We start from the raw sequence: 21184 nt of genomic DNA, 5'->3' as shown, positions 1-21184 counted from the left end.
CCTCCTCCTCCTCCTCCATTTCACCTGTCTCGTCCACCTCTGTGTCATTGCTCTCCTATTAACCATGACAACAAAGAGACACATCTCTGCCAGTTTCTCCTCTCGTGTCCCACAATTAGTGTACCCCTGAGCTCTCCTCAAGAACATTGTCTAGATCATGGGTTAGCTTCTACACATACAGTGCCTAACTGCACCTGCATCCTGCATTGCTTCCAATGTTTCCAGTTGCCAAACTCACTAATTTCCTGTTTGTGACCTGGATGAACTGAAGTTTTCTTCAGCATAATGTCGGCAAAAATGGAGCCACTCTGGCTTTCACCAGTAGCTACACGTGTATACTTGGTTGCATTGACTTCCTTGGCTGCCACCTCAAGCTTAGTCAAGAAGGGCAGAACCTTCGCTTACTGCTTCTGCTGAGTTGCGCTTCCTTTCCCACATCTGGTTCATCACCAAAGTTGCCACCTTCCATCTACAAAATATTGCATGCCTCTACCCCAGTACGGCCAAATTCTCTCATGTGCTTTCCACAAAGTAAAATTGTCCAGAACGCTGCAGCATGTATTGCCAGTTGCACAACGTTGTGTTCTATTGCTCTGCCAATTTCCATTGAATGGACTTAAGTTCCTCTACTGTGCTTTCAGATCCCTCCATCTTGTCTCAAAGATCATTTCCAGCATAAGGGTTGCACAAACCCTCCACTCCTTTGGTACTGACATTTGTTTATTTACCTTCCCCCTCCCTTTGCTCAACCTTCAGTGGTTGTTCTTTCTGACGCCATACTCTTGCTCCTGGGACCAATTCTGTGAACCTTTACTCTCTTTACTCATCCTGCTCTCCAAAGACTCCTAAAAACTATTCCCTTCAATTGTGCCTTAGACCCCACCTCATATCCTTCCTCTTGGTATCTGCAGTTCTGTCCTATAAAATATTAACTTCTGAGGTTAAGTGAGTGGGCATAAATTTGGCAGATGGAGTATAATGTGGGAAAATATGAGGTTATCATATTGGTAGGAAGAATGGAAAAGGGAAATATTATTTAAATGGAGAGACTTTAGAAAGTGCAGTGCAGAGGGAACAGGGTGTCCTTGTATATAGAATCATGGAATGGCCTCCTTCTATGCTGTAACCATTCAGCTCGTCACATCTGTGCCAGCTCTCTGGAAGGGCAGCTTAACTAGTCCCACTGCCCTGCTAATTCTTTTGCTTTGAATAATTATCCAGTTCAAAAGAATGCAGGGCATTCCAGATCCTTACCAAATGCTATGTAAAAAAAAAAGTTCTTCCTCATGTCACCATTGCTTCTTTTGCTAGTCACTTTCGAGTGGGATCCTCTGGTTCTCGACCCTTCCACCAACAGGAGCAGTTTCCCCCTATTTTCTGTGTCCAGACCGCTCATGATTTTAAAACCTCTATGACATCTCTTAATCTTCTGTTCTCCAAGGAGAACAGCCCCTGCTTCTTCAATCTCTCCATGTAACTGAAGTCCCTCATCTTTAGAACCGTTCTCGTGAATCTTTCCTGCACCGTCTCCAATGCTTTCATATCCTTCATAATGTATGCTGCCCAAAATTGGGGACACTGCTCCACTTGAGGCCGAACCAGGGTTTTCTACAGATTCTTCATAACTTCAATCAAAGCAAAATACTGCAGATACTGAAAATCTGAAGTAAAACCAAAAAGTGCTGGAAATACTCAGCAGGTCTGGCAGCATCTTTCTCAACTTGCCTTGCTGCCTTCAATGATTTGTGCACATATATCCCAGGTCCCTCTGCTCCTGCATCCCCTTTTAGAATTGTACCTTTTAATTTATATTGCTTTTCCTCATTCTTCCAACCAAAATGAATCACATCACACTTTTCTACATTAAATTTTACCTGCCTCTTTCCCGCCCATTTTGTCAGCCTGTCTATGTCCTCCTGAATCCATCACCATCCTCCTCACATTTCACAATACTTCCAAGATCTGTGTCATCTGCAAATTTTGAAATTGTGCCCTGTGCACTAAAGCTTAGATCATTAATATAGATCAAGAAAAGCAATGGTCCTAACGAGAACTCCTGGGGCACCCCACTATATATATTCCTCCAGTCTGAAAAACAACCATTCTCTATTCTCTGTTTCCTGTCACACTCAACCAGCTTCGTATCCTTGCAATCATTGTCCCTTTTATTCCATGGGCTTTGTTACGTTCAGGTGAGGAGGGGTCGAAAGGCTCCCCTCTTGTCTCTGTCCTTAATTAACCGCAACAGGGTTTGTTCCTTTAAACCGTGGATGTGCTTCAGTGAGTGTTTAACCCTTTAGGTGCTATGAACCAATCAGACAGGTTTTCTTGAGTTTAAACAAGAAAGACTTTAGTTGATTTTACTTAAAATCTAAGTAAGGCAATAAACTACACTCCAACTTTCACACACACACACACACACACACACACACACACACACACACACACACACACACACACACACACACAGGTAGATCACTCACACAGATAAGTTAGAGTGATGAAGAGTCCAGAACAAGCATAGAGTCTGTGGGGTCTGGTAATTTATTTGTCTTCCAGCTGAATTCGTGGTTCCGACGTCTCTGGCTGGTAAAAGTGCACTTGTAGCTGGTCCACCTGGTTCAGGGTTTTCTTGGAGACAGTGATGTAGGTGGCCTTCTCCCCGGGGTCTCTGTCTGTAGCAATGTGAACTTGGATGTTCTGCAGTCAGATTTGGAAACTTGTGCTGTTATCTGGGGAGAGAGAGACACACAGCCCCACTGGGGTCTTGCATGTGTTGGCTCTCAAAAGCTTGTCTGCTATGTATAACAAAAACTCCAAGTTTTACACAGGCTGGGGAGAATGTTGTATGGTTCTCTCAGTACCTTTTGTTAATGATAAAAGTCAAACCCAAATCTCTCTCAGGTTGTATTGTGTCAATGTTTACTCCCTGGAGGAATGTCTCCACCAGTGATTACTTCAAGATGGCTTTGAATGTCCTGCTAGCTAGGGTAATACTAACTAACCCAACTAACCAAGCTATTGTCCTGGATGAGAGCCTTGTTAAACATGCGTCTCCAATTCAATGTCCTGGAATGTAAGGTATTTCAATGCAAATTGTAGTGGCCACCTTGGTTGCCAGCTTTTTAAAAGTTAAATGTAAGATTCCAGCTTTCCTTTTTAAAAGTTTAATGTAGGTTTCCAACCGACGAATTAAATCTCCTCATTCAGCATAGCATGTTTTCTTGTCACCTCCCCACCATGCAGAACGAAATGTGATGACAGGAGCATTTCATTATAAGGTCGTAGGTTTAAAAAAAAACTATACACATTCATTCTCAAACACTCACTTCTCAAATTCACATTACCATAGCTAGGCACTGATTTAATGTTCACCTGGGATGATCCTGCGTTGAGTTAGACTCTGGACAACGCATCAGCTATTGCATTGCTTTTCCCTGCAATGTGGGTAGGGTTGTAAAAGCAGGCTCCATCGAAATAGCCTTGCATTTTGATTTTTGAATTTCTCCACAAAGGTTAAGGGGTTTTGGTCAGTGTAGACTATAGTCGCTAAGCGCACTGCACTGTTGAAATGCAAGAAAGCCCCCAGCGAGCTAACATCCGTAGCACTTAAAGTAGTCAGAAGCACTGCAGAAAGAACAGCCAGGCACTGTGCAAATGACTACTGGCAACACCTATGCAGTCGTATTCAGTTGGTCTCCGACACTGGAAACATCAGAGGAATGTATGATGGCATTAAGAGAGCTTTTGGGCCAACCATCAGGAAGATCGCCCCCCTCAAATCTAAATCAGGGGAAACGATCACTGACCAATGCAAGCAAATGGACCGCTGGGTGGAGCACCACCTAGAACTGTACTCCAGAGAAAATGTTGTCACTGATACCGCTCTCAATGCAGCCCAGTCTCTGCCAGTCATGGATGAGCTGGCCGAACAGCCAACAAAATCGGAACTCAGTGATGCCATTGATTCTCTAGCCAGTGGAAAAGCCCCTGGGAAGGATGGCATTACCCCTGAAATAATCAAGAGTGCCAAGCCTGCTATATTTTCAGCACTCCATGAACTGCTTTGCCTGTGCTGGGATGAGGGAGCAGTACCACAGGACATGCGCGATGCCAATATCATCATCCTCTATAAGAACAAGGGTGACCGCGGTGACTGCAACAACTACCTGCTCAGCATAGTGGGGAAAGTCTTCGCTCGAGTCGTTCTAAACAGACTCCAGAAGCTGGCTGAGCGTGTCTACCCTGAGGCTTTCGAGCAGAGAGATCCACCATTGACATGCTGTTCTCCATTTGCCAGCTACAGGAGAAATGCCGCGAACAACAGATGCCCCTCTACATTGCTTTAATTGCTCTCACCAAAGCCTCTGACCTTGTCAGCAGACTATTAGAAAAGATCGGATGTCCACCAAAGCTAAGTATCATCACCTCATTCCATGACAATATGAAAGGCACAATTCAGCATAGCGGCACCTCATCAGACCCCTTTCCTGTCCTGAGTGGCGTGAAACAGGGCTGTGTTCTCGCACCTACACTGTTTGGGATCATCTTCTCGCTGCTGCTCTCACATGCGTTCAAGTCTTCAAAAGAAGGAATTTTCCTCCACACAAGATCAGATGGCAGGTTGTTCAACCTTGCCCATCTTAGAGCGAAGACCAAAGTACAAAAAATCCTCATCAGGGAATTCCTCTTTGCTGACGATGCTGCATTAACATCCCACACAGAAGAGTGTCTGCAGAGACTCATCAACAGGATTGCGGCTGCCTGCAATGAACTTGGCCTAACTATCGGCCTCAAGAAAACGAACATCATGGGACAGGGCATCAGAAATGCTCCATCCATCAACATCAGCGACCACGCTCTGGAAGTGGTTCAAGAGTTCATCTACCTAGGCTCAACTATCACCAGCAACCCGTCTCTCGATGCAGAAATCAACAAGTGCATGGGAAAGACGTCTGCTGCTATGTCCAGACTGGCCAAGAGAGTGTGGGAAAATGGCGCACTGACACGGAACACAAAAGTCCAAGTGTGTCAAGCCTGTGTCCTCAGCACCTTGCTCCAAGGCAGCGAGGCCTGGACAATGTATGTCAGCCAAGAGCGACGTCTCAATGCGTTCCATCTGCTGGCCTGGCCAGCGAAATCCACATCCCATGAATGAATTTTTAAAAAAATCTTCGCTGCATCTGGAGAATCCTTGGCATCAGGTGGCAGGACTGTATGTCCAACACAGAAGTCCTCGAGGCGGCCAACATCCCTATCATATACACCCTGCTGAGTCAGTGGCGTTTGAGATGGCTTGGCCATGTGAGCTGCATGGAAGATGGCAGGGTCCCCAAGGACACATTGTACAGCGAGCTCGTCACTGGTATCAGACCCACCAGCTGTCCATTTTTCCGCTTTAAAGACATCTGCAAGCATGACATGAAGTCCTGTGACATTGACCACAAGTCGTGGGAGTCAGTTGCCAGTGATCGCCAGAGCTGGCAGACAGCCATAAAGGCGAGGCTGAAGAGTGGCGAGTCGAAGAGACTTAGCAGTTGGCAGGAAAAAAGACAGAAGTGCAAGGCGAGAGCGAACTGTGTAACAGCCCTGACAACCAATTTTATCTGCAGCACCTGTGGAAGAGCCTGTCACTCTAGAATTGGCCTTTATAGCCACTCCAGGCGCTGCTTCACAAACCACTGACCACCTCTAGGCACTTGCCCATCATGTCGCGAGACAAGGAGGCCAAAGAAGACTATAGTCTCTCTATATCCATTTTTGACATAGACCCCAAAGTGCTGGAGAGCTAGCAACATTTCCAGTGTTTCCTTTTCCACAGCGGAATACTTCTTTTGGTGTCAGTTTAATTTTCATGCAAGTATCTAACTGATTTCTCAATATCTGACTCATCATTTTGGAGCAGGACGGCACCTACCCCTAGGCCACTAACATCAACTGCCACCTTAAAGGGCTTGTTAAAATTTGGGGCTGCAAGCACCGGCTCATTGGTTAGAATGGCTTTTAGCCTCTTGAAAGCTGTTTAGCACCTCTCTGACCACACTAACTTTGCTCTTTTCTGCAGTAGGTCTGTCAGTGGGGTGGCTATAGTGTTGAAGTTTGGAACAAATGCGGTAAAACCCAAGCGTCCCCAAAAATTGCATTATTTTCTATTTGGTCATGGGGACGGGAAAATCTATTAGCGTCTGTACTTTTGCTGCTCTGGGCATCACTCGCCCCTGACCTACAACATGTCCTAAGTAAGTTACTTGAACATTAGCAAACACACTTTTTGCAAGGTTTACCATGAGGCCAGCTGATTGTAAGCTTCGGGAAAGGGCTTCTAATTGGTCTAGGTGGTCCCCCCAGGTCTCACTGTATACCAGCAAGTGATCCAGGTATACTACACAGTTGGGTAGTCTAGCCACTACCTGGTTCATCAGCCTTTGGAAGGTGGCTGGGGCATTCCTTAATCCAAAAGGCATCACTTGGCATTGGAATAGGCCGTCTGGGGTGACAAAATCTGAGATCTCTTTGGCTTGGGGTGTTAAGGGAACCTGCCAATATCCTTTTAGCAAGTCTATTTTGATTATGTAGGTGGCTTTCCCTACTCTATCAATACAGTCTTCCAGGCAGGGAATTGGGTAGGAATCAACTCTGGTCACTGCATTAACCTTCCTGCAATCAAGGCAGAGCCTTGTTGAACTATCAGGCTTGGGAAGCGCAACTGAAGAACTCCAGCTGCTCTGGCTGGGCTCAATCAGCTTGTTTTCCAACATATACCGAATTTCCTTCCGAACCTGGGTCAGTTTCCTTGGACCTAGACAGTAGAGGTTCTGTTTTATCAGAGGGGTGTCTCCAACATCCACATCATATAGGGTTAGGGTTGTGCACCCTGGTGTATCCCTGCAGATTTCTTTAAATGCTGTGAGTAGCCTTATTAGGGCTTCTCTTTGTACTGCATTTAAGTAGGACATGTCTAACTTTAACATTTCGGTGTTAGCTAACTGGACGGTAGGGGGTTCATTTTGGGAATCCTCCAGGCCTCCCTCTAACTCGTCCTCACTGTCCATTTTGTCCTTCTCCGTCTGAACTGCTTGACAGACCTGGATTTGGTTGTCCCCTACCCGCTGTGAAACTTTTTTAACAGATTAATGTGGCACAGCCTTTGTTTTTTTTCCTACTGTCTGGGGTGAATTAAATAGTTCACCCTGCCAATTCTCTTCACTACTCTATAGTAGTAAGAACCAGGCTTTCAGGGTTTCACCCTGTATCGGGAGTAGTACTAACACATGGCAGATTTTTGAACTATAGAGTTATGAAGAATAGACAAGAAAGTGGAATTGAGGTCAAGATTAAATAGCCATGATCTTATTGAATGGCGGAGCAGGTTTGAGGGGCCGTGTGGCCTACTCCTCCTATTTCTTACGTTTTTATGCATTTTTTGTACATAAACCTTGTAGAAATGTAAATTGTCACTATCTGTGACAGTGCAGTATATCTCATTTACTTTGACACCTGAGTGGAGAGAAATGAATGGAACTTGTCAATGTGCTTTATAGTAGAATACTCTGAGCCTGTGATAACTGCATTCTTTTCATTCTGCTCCTTTTATCACTTTGCCCTAACTTAGTTTCATTGTATATCATTTTTCAGCAGCTGCTTTTTCCAAAATATTAAACTGTAGGTGTTTGAGTGCAAATCCAAAGATAATTCAGTGCAAACTGACAAAAGTAACAACTGCCTCCCAATTGCCATAAATAACTAGTCTTTTTAATGTGTTCAGTGCAGAGGATGTTAAGTACCCAAATGTGCATAATGGATGAGTGTGAAATTATCCTCATTAAAGTGTTTTTTAAAATAGCTAGATTAGCACCATTTTTGCTTTATTTTGAAATTCATTCAGAAAAAAATCTAACTGAATTGCAGAGGAAGCTTGGGGACTGAGTGGGCTACTCCTGTTGCTCTGTAATGTATAACTTCTTTAAGATTGTTTTGAAAGGACAAGAGAGATCTTGCCAGCGCCACTGGTCCTGCCACACTCATGTTACCAGTCAGAAGATCTCAAAACATCATTGGTGGACCAAATTTTTCTACCCTTCTACTTGGAGCATGATGTATGTCAGTGGAAGACGATGGGCTGGGCAGGTGTGATGGGGAAGAGGAATGCTATTTTTCTGATGATCTACAGCAGCTTACAGTTGAATGGTGTAATATGTTAGTGAATCACTTAGACTCATTTGCTGCTGACTTTTTTGAATTTACCTCAATGAAGCAAATTTCCAGTTTTAGATTTATCATTGAATGCAGCAAATTAGATCAATTTTTTTCAGAAAGTAACGTTTTGGGATTCCGTATGTGAGTACTTTGAGACCTAACGATGTGGTAAATGAAGGGAAATGGAGAACTTTGGACCTGTCGTTGCCAAAGTTCTCCGCTACTGCGGTTTCTTTGTGTAGTTTCTGGCCTATTGTTGACAAATTAATAGAATTTTATTGCTATGATTAGTCAAAATCTCCACTATCGTGTATCAAGCAACAAGCAGAATGGTAGAAGGTGGACTTTGTTTTTTTTTACCTAGCAATTCCTATGTTCCTAAACTTCGCAAAGGTGAGGTGTCCATTCAGCCGAAAGCAGGGAAAATGAAGGAGGGTTAGAATTTACTTGATACATATGACAGCATTGTAGAGGCCATGGACAAGTCAACTATTGCAGTTTCATCTTTTGCAACTAATTTGAAAGAGGAAATTATTTTAATTTCAAATGGGATAGCAAAAAAAATGTGGTTGTTCAGTTCTAATATGTAATTCACTCATGCCACTTTTATATTCAATGGAACAATATGGGACACTTGCAGAAGAAATAGTGTGAACTAGTAATCTGCTTATTATAAAATTTGTGTATATTAGAGTCTCTTTGCTTTTAACAAATTCTGCTGTAAGAGCATGATGCTCCTTGTTATTATCCTTTCACTGTTCTTGTGACAGAACTTGATGATTACAGAAATGAGCAGATCAATAAGTCAAATGGCCAATTGAGTCTATTTGGAAAATCTGCTGTAAAAATCCAGTAAATTGGTTGACATGCATTGTGAAGCCCTGTCAAAGATAAAAGCTGTTTGTCCCTTAATTTGCTGTCTTCCCCCTTTTTTTCTTTCTTCCATCCACCCCCATACTTTTTGGGAGGGGAATGAGAGCTGTTAAGATAGAAACACTCTTGTAAAAGAAGCTATCAGCCTTGATACTGGGTTTGGAAGGAACTTGTTTTTTTTTCAATATTTTTAGCTTTATTTCTCTTGCATTAAAAACTACACCGGCAGCTGCTATTTCCTGGCCACCTAAGTTTTCTGCATGGCTGGGGACCAAACTCGGACTTCTGTTTGGAAATGCAGTATGCTGGAACTGAATTCCCTGATGAACACTTGTTTTCAGATGATCTCATCAGGAATGTGTGAAGTAGTTAAAAGGTGGAAGCTGTTTCTCTTATCCAATTTCAAAACGGAGACAGATTTCCAGCATTCCACCATAACTTCAGTCGAAGCTATGTGGAAACACTGGGGAAATGGTCGTTGACCTAGTTTTTCTACGGTTTCCACCTGAATTCTGCTGGAGTTCCAGCAGGCGATCAGAAGAACCTGCAGAAATTCCAGGCAGAATTGTCTGTGGGATCAGGCTAAGTTTATCGCTAAAGAATTCGGTCAGGGACAGTGTAATTTTAGGCCCTGATTAAATTATATATGGCCATAGCATGAGGAAGTGTGTAAGATATAGATGATATGTAAGTGGCCACACAGCATGATATGCAGGGTCCTCTAGCACTGTCATTGATCAGGGATGATTAACAAACCTGACTTCAGACTTTTCTGAGAGGTCCTGAAGTCTGACTAGACTGCGAATTTGCATCACACTGTGAAGGTCTACAAAAGACTGTTTCATCCAAAAAAAAATTCTGTTAGTTTGTCAAACTGTAGTACATGATCCTGAAACTTCCTTTTTTTGAAATAGTGTACCTTCAGTATTGTGCTATATGCTTGTATGTGTTATTTACCTGTAGGTAAAGCTATTAATTTTAGCCTGTATACATTGGTCTTAGAGTAAAATTATACGCCTTTGGAAGGAGTCAAGTGACCGGTGGCAATCTCCAATACATGATGAGCTGCAGTTAGGGAGTAACTGTTGATCCTGGGAATGCTATTCAATACATAAGGAATGGGGCGGGGTGGGGGGGGGGTGCAGATTTTCAATCATAGGCGTCTTAGTCTGCTCATGAACATACAACAGAAATGTTGTCAGAAAGCCTGAAATTTAACAATTAGCAGTTGAATATTATGTAGTTGAAGAAGACTTTATGCCGTTCAAGATTTTCACTGTTTTTCCTCAATTTACAGGGACGGCTAGTTTGTGAAGAGCAAACTTGCCAGAATTGTACTCGTCACCTTCCACTGAACTTCTCTCGAAATGGTCCAATATGCCAAGCTTGTACAAAGGCTACACTTAAACCAGAGGTAACAGCTTTTGCATTGAAACTATTGGCCAGTTAACTTTTTTTTTCTTGAGGTGTCAAAAATGATGCCATTATGTGGTTTTCCTAAAATGTGAGGTATTGGTCAATTAGTAATTTAAAAGCTCTGGTAGGAAAAATTAACATCTTATGTTCCTATATTTTTGATTGGAATGTTGAATTTTACAGTGTAAAAGGAGGAAATTTGTGCAATGATAGCCAAACCTGCTCTGAAAGAGCTATCCACCTAGTCTATTCCCTTGCCCTTTCTCTAAAACCCATTTACATGTTTTTAAATATTTCCTTTTCAAAAACTGTCATGGGTTATTCTACCACAAATACTGGAAAGGCATTCCATGCCCTAACAAATTTTTTTAAAAACAAAAATTCATGGTGTTCTCTTCATTCTTTTGATGATTGTAAATTTACTGACTCATTGACCAAACGAGAGATTTTCCCCATTTACCTTAAAACCCTACATATTTTGAACATCCCTATCTGATCTCTTACTCTTTGTTCTAATTAAAAGAGCCACAGACTAGTCTCTCCTCAGATTTAAAGGACTTGAACATTTATGGCGTTCTAATAAACTTCTCAAAGTGCAGAACATAATGAGATTGATATATGCTTGCATCCCTGGAAGCCCCTTAAAATAAACGCTGGGCACATTAAAGTGTTAAATAGGGGTTTTGCGCTTGTACTAGGATCCTTTTGGGAAATTGGTGCCTGGCAGCATTTGATTTGCTCTTTCTTGGGCCCACCCAGAAAAGCATGGTGTGAACACTTGTGAAACAGGTTGAACAACCTCCATTAAAGCATGTTTTCTATAAATTTTTTTTTGCTAGTTGGGAAATTCAGTAATCCTAAATAGCTGTTGGATTGCTGACTATCAGCTGCAGCTCTACACTGTTACTTGATTAGCTGAAGGACTACTAGAAAAGATGGGAATGCTGCTGGAGTTACCAATGAGGTTGCCATGGCAGCACATACTGTTGCAGGCTCAAAGGAGGCCTTCCAGTATGCCAGTGTTTTGCAATGGGATGTCTTACTACAGCATGACTGAGGAGTCGTGTATGAGGAGGCTGTGCTTCATCAGCCAGGCAGTTACTGACCAAGTCACCTGTTGCAGCAGGAATTGGAGCCAAACACCAGGGTGCACACAGCAATGCTTGAGCCTGTGAAGGTTACAGTGACCCTCAATTTCTATGCCACAGGCTCATTTCAGGCTGCAACATGTGACATCAGCAGCATCAGTCAATTGGCTCACTGTATGGCCATAAAGCAGGTGACAGATCCCTCTTTGCCCAGAGAAAACAATGCAACACCTTCTCAATACAGGCTGCTATTTAGGAGGAGAGATTTGCCATCGAGATGGACGTTATTTCAAAATATTATCATCTCTCTCTTAACTATGTTTGTATTAAATATTTAAATCTCCTTGGCTTCAAACATTCTGATGATATTTCTGATTGTAAATCTGGTAAGACTTAAACATGTCCAAAAATGCATCCCGTTTGTTATTTCAATGGACAAAGTTAGTCCAGTAAACTTTTGGTCTTGATATTTTTTTCATCAAGAACCCACACAGCTCTCCCTTTTGACACTATCACTGTCTTCAGGGCTTTGGACAAGATATTTTCTTTGGGTTCAGCATCAGCGGACCTACTGTAAGTGCACCTTACATCTCTGATTTGGAAGGGCATGTTTTACTGCCCAAGTTAAATTATAGTATGATCCATATACCTTGCTCCATAAAACTGATGTATCGCCTGTGTGGCTACATCTGTTCCCCTCTCTTTACAGAAAGCGAGGAAACTCGTATCTGCATGATTCTCTTTACATCCTCAGACATCCCAAAGTTCTTCACACCCAATGAATTATTTTCAAAATGTAGTTACAGTTATGTAGATACAGCAGTACAACAACTGATCAGATTTGATGGTGTTGGTTGAGGGGTAAACATTGGCCAGGACACTAGAAAAACATCCCTGCTTCCCTGTTGTTCGTATAATACTATTATGAGATCTTTAATGTCCATTTATCTGTAAACCTAGGCTCACTTCTCAATTCAAAATTAGCAGGTTCTGAACTCTCGGCAACTTTTTAACTGATGTCTGCCAGCGTGCAGCTTACTCTGTATCTGAAATAGAGAGAGAGAGAAACTTCTCTGTCCCCTGCCCTATGTCTTTAAGATGAGTTTAGCCTACTGAGCTGTCAATCAAAATTACTATCCTTTGATGTATGAGCATGAGGCTTTCTAACCTCTAGAATTCTCTTCCTTCAAAAGGCTCTGGTTGTGGCAACAATTGGAGCTTTCAGGCAGAGTTTTGTTAAGTATGAAGGGAAATGGAGCAAAGTAAATGTTCCTGTACCTAAGCTAAGCCCCCAGCTTTGCAAATAGAATGTTCTCTCAGTAGCCTGAAATGTTTGGGCACAACAATACCTCCTGGACAGCTCTGGCTATTGTTGCCAGGTTATTGTTGAAAAAACTGGGAACCTTGTTATAAGTTTCAGTTTGGGCAATAGTCAAAATCGGACCTTGTAGACAAACTGAGAACACCTTTATTGGCATGTGAGCAAAATAAAGGTCTGGGACACACAGGCCACTCAGACCACCAAAGCTCATCCCTCGAGTACCCTTAATCTAGCCTAGCAAACAAATGTCATTGGAGTATCTTTAAAGTTCCGTCTGTATGATCTGACAGATTATGCCAGCCATTTAACGCTTTTCACATGAAGTTCTTTATAATACCTGATTTAAATTTATTTTTAGTACCTTGTTTAGCTCTAATTTGCTTCAGTGTATTTAAGCTTTTTACATCAGTGCACAGTGACTTCTGTCCAGGACTTTATTTTGACGGGTTCCTTCCCTGAACCTGTCCCACAAACCCAAGCTCAACATTGGCTCCTGAATTGCCATGAGTAAAACTCATCACTCATCAGGTCATACCACCTATCCATTGCATCATCCATGTATTCTGAATTTTTGGGGTCTGAACTTGGTGAAGAAAAGAGAAGCTAGTACTGTCCAATCATTGGATATTATACTGGGGCATATTGAGCACCCTGCTGGACCCTGAGCTGAATTGTAAATCCCACATTTAGTTAATCACCAAATCACTTATCTTCCCCTCCAAAACATGCCTATGTCCGCTCCTATCTTGCTTCCACTGGCGCTGAAACTCACATGCACACCTTTGTCACCTCTTTTTGAATGCCTTCCTCACTGGTCTCTCAAGATCCACCTTATGTAAACTGGCGCTCCCCTCCTATCATCTGAATCCTTTGGCTCCCCATCCCAAGGCCCTAATTTTAAAATGTTCCCATGGCCTCGCTCCTTTGTACCTTGCAGACTATTCCAGCCCTAGTTACTTTAGATAGTCTTTGCTGTTCTAGTTCTGGTGTATTGTGTTTTTATCACCCTCTCTTAGCGCTGGTGAAAGACCCTTCAACCATTTTGTCCTCACAACCTGGAATTCCCTTCCTAAATTTCTTCATCTTAATACTTTTTCCATCTTTGATAGTCCCCTTTTTAAAATCTAGTTCCACACAGCATTTTGATCACTAATAATTTTGGGTTTCATTTCTGGAGGGATAAAATTGAAAAGCAGGGGAGTTATGCTAAACTTGTATAGAGCCTTGATTAAACTGCACTTGGAGTGCTGCAAGCAGTTCTGGACTGCAAAATAGATTTACTTGAATTACATTAGAACTGAGAGGTTAAACCTCAGTAAAATTTGAAAAAGCTGGGGCCCTTTTCTCTAGAAAAGAGAATATTGAGGGGCATGGAGATTATCAAGATTATGAAAGAGTTTGATAGTGTAGACATCAAGATACTTCTACGTGCAGAGGAGACCAGAACTAGAGACCATAAATATGAGAAAGTCACTAATAAACCCAGTAGGGAATTCAGGAGAAACTTCTTTACCGAGAGAGTGTTTCAATATGGAAATTGCAACTACAAGGAGTGGTTGAGGCAAATAGCATAGATGCATTTAAGAGGAAGCTAGATAAACACTTGCGGGAGAAAGGATTAGAGGGAGATATTGATGGGGTTTGAAGAAGGGTAGGAGGAAGCTTATATAGAGCATAAACACTGGCAAGGACCTGTTGGGCTGTAAGGCCTGTTTCTGTGCTGTACTATGTGATTTCCCCACACTATGATAACTGGTCATGTTTGATGCCGAACTCGGATGCACATTTGAATCTTATAGAGGTGCTATATTAATTCAAATTGTTTTGGTGGTGTCATTTAATGGTCAAGTGGTGTGAATTTTGACTCTTTGATCCATTTCTAGACACACAAAGGGATGACGTATTGAAGAAAGACTTGTATTTATATAGTACTTTGCATGACCTCAAGATGTCCCAAAGCGCTGTACAGCCAATAAAGTCCTTCTGAACTGTAGCCACTATTTTAATGTAAGAAAATGGAGCAGCCAATTTGCTCACAGCAAGCTCACACAAACAGCAATGTGATATTGACCAGACAATCTGTGATATTGATTGAGATATAAATATCGACCAGGATGCCAGGGATAACTCCACTACTCCTCTTCGAAATAATGCAATGGGGTCTTTTATGTCCATCTATGTGGACAGACAGAGCCTTTTGTAAAACTTAGCGAATAATAAAGCCATAGTCTGTGAAATGTTGACTGCACTTGCTGAGAAAAGCCTCTCGAGGGTCTTCAGGTGAAGGCTTGATGCTAGAGTTGTGATGCCAACATGAAATATTTATCTTCATAGAGCTTTCAAAATCTGGAAAACCTGCTTTGGGATTGAGGTTGAGGTAAACCCGGTTCAGTAGGTGGACTTTAAAAATAAATTTCTACGCAAGTTCCTAAATGTTATTTCTCCAATGGGCTGTAGATCGAGCAGTGGGATTTGTTAAGAGAAGCAAATTGTGCTACCTCCAGAGGAGTAGCTGGACCTCCCAAATAAAGTGGCCTTCAGTTTCAGGTTCTCCTGTACCATGGGTTGTACATGAGCTTGCTGAAACTTCAGCTAGGCTGTCAGCAGCAAATTGACCATATTAATGAGTGTGTCAGTTTGTAACACCATATAGGTTTGAAATTGGGCTATTATATCCACTTCAAGTTTGGAATCATTCTCTGCTTGTTGGTTTATTGCAAGTTTGGAGGTTACTGGTAGAGGAAGTTGAATGCTAAGGACCAGGGAAGGTAGGACAGTCGAGGCATTAGGTGATGTGCTGCATGGACGAGATGAAAAGTGAACTAGCAAAATAGGTTAAGGGATAGGTCAATAGCGATGCAGTGGAAGACATTTAAGGGGATATTTCAGAATACACAAAATAGATGCATTTCAACGAGAAGAAAAATTCCAAGGGGAGGACCCAACATCCATGGTTAACTAAAAAAAGTTAGAGATAGCATCAAAATTAAAGAAAAAAAATAAAATTGTGCAAAGATGGGTGGCAGGTCAGAAAATTGGACAGAATATAAAAAACAACAAAGAATGACTAAAAGATTAACCAGGAGGGAAATATTAGAGTACGAGAGAAGGCTAGCGAGAAATATAAAAACATAGTAAGAATTTCTATAGATATTTAAAAAAGAAAAGAGTTAACAAAGTGAGTGTTGGTTCTAGCGAAAGTGAGTTTGGGGAATTAATAAGGGAAAATAAGGAGATGGCAGATGAATTGAACAGGTATTTTGCATCAGTCTTCACTATTGAGGATACCAATAACATTCCAGAAATAGCTGTAAATCAGGAAATGGAGGGGAGGGAGGAATTCAAGAAAATAACAATCACCAGGGAAGTGGTACTGAGCAAATTGTTGGAGCTGCGGGCTGACAAGTCCCCAGATTCTGATGGACATCATTCTAGGGTCTTAAAAGAAGTGGCTAGTGAGATAGTTGACGCATTGGTTTTGATTTTCCAAAATTCCCTAGATTTGCAGAAGGTTACATTAGATTGGAAAATGGAAAAATTTCAAAAAGAGAGGGAGACAGAAAGCAGGAAACTACAGGCCAGTTAGCTTAACATCTGTCATAAGGAAAATATTAGAAGCTACTATTAAAGACGTTATTGCAGGGCATTTAGAAAAATTCAAGATAAGTCAGGCAGAGTCAACATGGTTTTGTTAAAGGGAAATCGTATTTAACCAATTTATTTGAGTTTTTTAAAGAAATAATGTGCTGTGGATAAAGGGGAGCCGGTGGATGTACTGTACTTAGATTTCCAGAAGTCATTTAATAAGGTGCCATATCAAAGGTTTTGCGAAAAATAAAAGCTAATGGTGTAGGAGGTAACATATTGGTATTGATAGAAGTTTGGCAGGCTATCAGGAAACCGAGAATAGGCATAAATGGGTCATTTTCTGGTTGGCAAGATGTAATGAGTGGTGTGCCACAGGGATCTGTGCTGGGGGCTCAACTTTTTACAATTTATATAAATTACTTGGATGAAGGGACCGAAGGTATGGTTGTTAAATTTGCTGATGTATAATGTGGGAAAATATGAAATTGTCCATTTTGGCAGGAAGAATAAAAAAGAAGCATATTATCCAAATGGTAGAAGATTGCAGAATTTTTGAAATGCAGAGGGATCTGGGTGTCTTAGTGCACAAATCACAAAAGGTTCATCTGCAGGTACAGCATGTAATTAGGAAAGCTAATAGAATGTTATCATTTATTGCGAGGGGAATTGAATACAGAAGTAGGGAGGTTATGCTTCAGTTTTACAGGGCATTGGTGAGACGACATTTGGAGGACTGTGTACAGTCCTGCCACATCCAGCCATGAATGGTGGTGGACAATTAACTAAATGGAAGAGGTGGCTCCACAAATATCCCCACCCTCAATGATGGGGGAGCCCAGCACATCAGTGTGAAAGATAAGGCTGAAGCATTTGCAACAATCTTCAGCCAGAAGTGCTGAGTTGATGATCCATCTCGGCCACCTCCTAAAGTCCCCAGCATCACAGATGCCAGACTTCAGCCAATTCGATTCACTCCGCATGATATCAAGAAATGACTGAAGGCACTGGATACTACAAAGGCTATGGGCCCTGACAATAGTCCGGCAATAGTACTGAAGACCTGTGCTCCAGAACTTGCCGCGCCCCTAGCCAAGCTGTTCCAAGACAGCTACAACACTGGCATCTACCCGGCAATGTGGAAAATTGCCCAGGTATGTCCTGTACACAAAAAGCAGGACAAGTCCAACCCGACCAATTACCGCCCCATCAACCTACTCTCAATCATCAGTAAAGTGATGGCAGGTGTCATCAACAGTGCCATCAAGCAGCACTTGCTTAGCAATAACCTGCTCAGTGACGCTCCGTTTGGGTTCCGCCAGGGTCACTCGGCTCCTGACTTCATTACAGCCTTGGTTCAAACATGGACAAAAGAGCTGACCTCAAGAGGTGAGGTGAGAGTGACTGCCCTTGACATCAAGGCAGCATTTGACCGAGTATGACATCAAGGAGCCCTGGCAAAACTAAGGGCAATGGGAATCGGGGGGGAAACCCTCCGCTGGCTGGAGTCATACCTAGCGCAAAGGAAAATGGTTGTGGTTGTTGGAGGTCAATCATCTGAGCTCCAGGACATCACTGCAGGAGTTCCTCAGGGTAGTGTCCTGGGCCCAACCATCTTCAGCTGCTTCATCAATGACCTTCCTTCAATCATACGGTCAGAAGTGGGGATGTTCGCTGATGATTGCACAATGTTCAGCACCATTCATGACTCCTCAGATACTGAAACAGTCCGTGTAGAAATGCAGCAAGACTTGGACAATATCCAGGCTTGGGCTGATAAGTGGCAAGTAGCATTCACGTCACATAAGTGCCAGCCAATGACCATCTCCAACAAGAGAGAACCTAACCATCTCCCCTTGACATTCAATTACATTACCATCGCTGAATCCCCCACTATCAACATCCTGGGGCCTACCATTGACCAGAAACTGAACCGGAGTAGCCATATGAACACCGTGACTGAAAGAGCAGGTCAGAGGCTAGGAATCCTGAGGCGAGTAACTCACCTCCTGACTCCCCAAAGCCTGTCCACCATCTACAAGGCACAAGTCAGGAGTGTGATGGAATACTCTCCACTTGCCTGGATGGGTGCAGCTCCAACAACACTCAAGAAGCTCGACACCATCCAGTACAAAGCAGCCTGCTTGATTGGCACCCCATCTACAAATATTCACTCCCTCCACCACCGATGCACAGTGGCAGCAGTGTGTACCATCTACAAGATGCACTGCAGCAACGCACCAAGGCTCCTTAGACAGCACCTTCCAAACCCGCGACCTCTACCAACTAGAAGGACAAGGGCAGCAAATGCATGGGAGCATCACCATCTGCAAGTTCCCCTCCAAGCCACAAACCATCCTGACTTGGAACTATATCGCCGTTCCTTCACTGTCACTGGGTCAAAAACCTGGAACTCCCTTCCTAACAACACTGTGGGTGTACCTACCCCACATGGACTGCAGCAGTTCAAGAGGACAGCTCACCACCACCTTCTCGGGCAATAAATGCTGGCCTCGCCAGCGAGGCCCACATCCCTTGAATGAATTAAAAAAAAGTATTGGTCTCATTTAAGGAAGGATGTAAATGCGTTGAAAGCAATTCAGAGAAGGTTTATAGGATAGGATCATAGGAAATGGGAGCAGGAGTAGGCCATTCGGCCCGTCGAGCCTGCTCTTCCATTCCAACAGATCTTGGCTGATCATCTACCTCTGCCATTTTTCCCCACCATCCCCATATCCTTTGATGTCATTAGTGTTCAGAAATCTATTGATTTCTGCCTTGAACATTCTCAACTTCCACAGCCCTCTGGGGTAGAGAATTCCACAGATTCACCACCCTCTGAGTAAAGAAAATCCTCCTTATCTCAGTCTTTAATGGCCTGCCCCTTATTGTGGAACTGTGTCCCCTGGTTCTAGACTCACCCTGTCACCCCCTGTAAGAATTTTGTAAGTTTCAATGAGATCACTTCTCATTCTTCGAAACTCTAGAGAATACAGGCCCAGTTTCTGCAATCTCTCCTCATAAGGCAATTACTAGACTAATACCTGGAATGGGCGGGCTATCTTATGAGGAAAGATTGGAGAGGCTAGGCTTGTATCTGCTGGAATTTAGAAGAGTAAGAGGCGACTTGATTGAAACATATAAGATCCTGAGGGGGCTTGACAGGATGGATGTGGAAAGGATGTTTCCCCTTGTGGGAGCAATAGAAGTAGAGGTCACTGTTTAAAAATAAGGGGTCGCCCATTTAAGTCAGAGAGGAGGAGAAATTTTTTCTCTGAGGTTTATGTGTCTTTGGAACTCTCTTCCTCAGAAGGTGGTGGAAGCAGAGTCTGAATATTTTTAAGGCAGAGGTGAATAGATTCTTGATAAGTAAGGGGATGACAGGTTATTGGGGTAGGCAGGAATGTGGAGTTGAGGTTACAATCAGATCAACCATGATCTTCTTGAATGGCGGAGCAGACTCGAGGGGCTGGGTGATCTAATCCTGCTCCTAATTCATATATTTGTATATATGTTCATACTATTCTGTTAGTCGTAGCAGGATATTTAGAAAATTATAATACAATCAGGCAGAGTCAACATGGTTTTGTGAAAGGGAAATTGTGTTTGACAAAGTTGTTAGAATTCTGAGAGGTTGAATCAAGCAGTGTGGATAAAGAGGAACCAGTAGATGTTGTGTATTTGTATTTCCAAAGGGCATTCAATAAGGTGCTATATAAGAGCTCATGGTTTTGGGGTTCATACATTAGCATGGATAAAGGATTGGCGAACAGAGAGTAGGGATAAATGGATCATTTTCAGGATGGCAAACCATAACTAGTGGAGTGCCACAGGGATCAGTGCTGGGCCTCAACTATTTACGATCTATAATAATGACTTGAATGAAGGGACCGAGTGTATTGCAGCCAAAGTTGCGAATGATACAAGATAGGTAGGAAAGCAAGTTGAGGGGTACACAAAGTGCCTGCAAAGGGATATAGATAGGTTAAGTGAGTAGGCAAAAATTTGGCAGATGAAGTATAATGTGGGAAAATGTGAGGTTGTCCACTTTGGTGGGAAGAATAGAAAAGCAGAATTTTTTTTTACAGGGAGAGAGACTGCAGAATGCTGAGATACAGAGGGATCTGGGTGTCCTTGTATAGGAATCACAAAATGTTAGCATGCAGGTACAGCAAGTAATTAGGAAGGCAAATAGAATGTTGGCCTTTATTGCAAGCGGGATGGAGTATAAAAGTAGGGAAGACTTGCTCCAACTGTGCAGGGCATTGTTTGATGAGACCTCACCTAGAGTACTGCGTACAGTTTTGGTCTCTTTATTTAAGGAGGGGGCATGCCCAGTGAAGGCATGTCCAATTCATAACTTGAAACATGGACTGTATTCAGCATAGAATCTTCTGGAGCTGAATTTTCTTTTTCTATGAACCACAATGGACATTAAAATGCTGCCTAAGATGGCTGCTGAGGGTCAGGTGACTTTTGCAATTTTGAGAATTATCTCAAACCTCAGGTAAGTTCCAAATTGAATGACCATGGGTGTCTCCCTTGAATGGGCATACCAAGACAAAATCCCTCGTGGAATTCACACCTCCTATTAATAATAGAATATAGAAGGTTTGCAGCACAGAAAGAGGCCACTTGGCCCGTTGTGTCTGTGCTGGCCAAAAACCGAGCGACCCAGTCTAATCTCACCTTCCAACATTTCGGC

At 42.6% G+C, this 21184-nt stretch overlaps 1 protein-coding gene across 1 annotated transcript in view; it reads left to right on the top strand.

The window, feature by feature from the left end:
• The window catches only part of pola1 (polymerase (DNA directed), alpha 1), a 314072-nt gene that overhangs the window by 200408 nt on the left and 92480 nt on the right, over positions 1-21184 (top strand). The window contains exon 35 of the mRNA XM_068040569.1: positions 10367-10483. Within this exon, the coding sequence (XP_067896670.1) occupies positions 10367-10483 (117 nt within the window). The remainder of the gene's footprint in view (positions 1-10366; positions 10484-21184) is intronic.

Source organism: Heterodontus francisci, chromosome 10 (assembly GCF_036365525.1).
Source record: "Heterodontus francisci isolate sHetFra1 chromosome 10, sHetFra1.hap1, whole genome shotgun sequence".
Lineage (NCBI taxonomy): Eukaryota > Metazoa > Chordata > Chondrichthyes > Heterodontiformes > Heterodontidae > Heterodontus > Heterodontus francisci.
The sequence above is the reverse complement of the archived record's forward strand: the minus strand, read 5'-3'. Positions and strand labels throughout refer to the sequence as shown.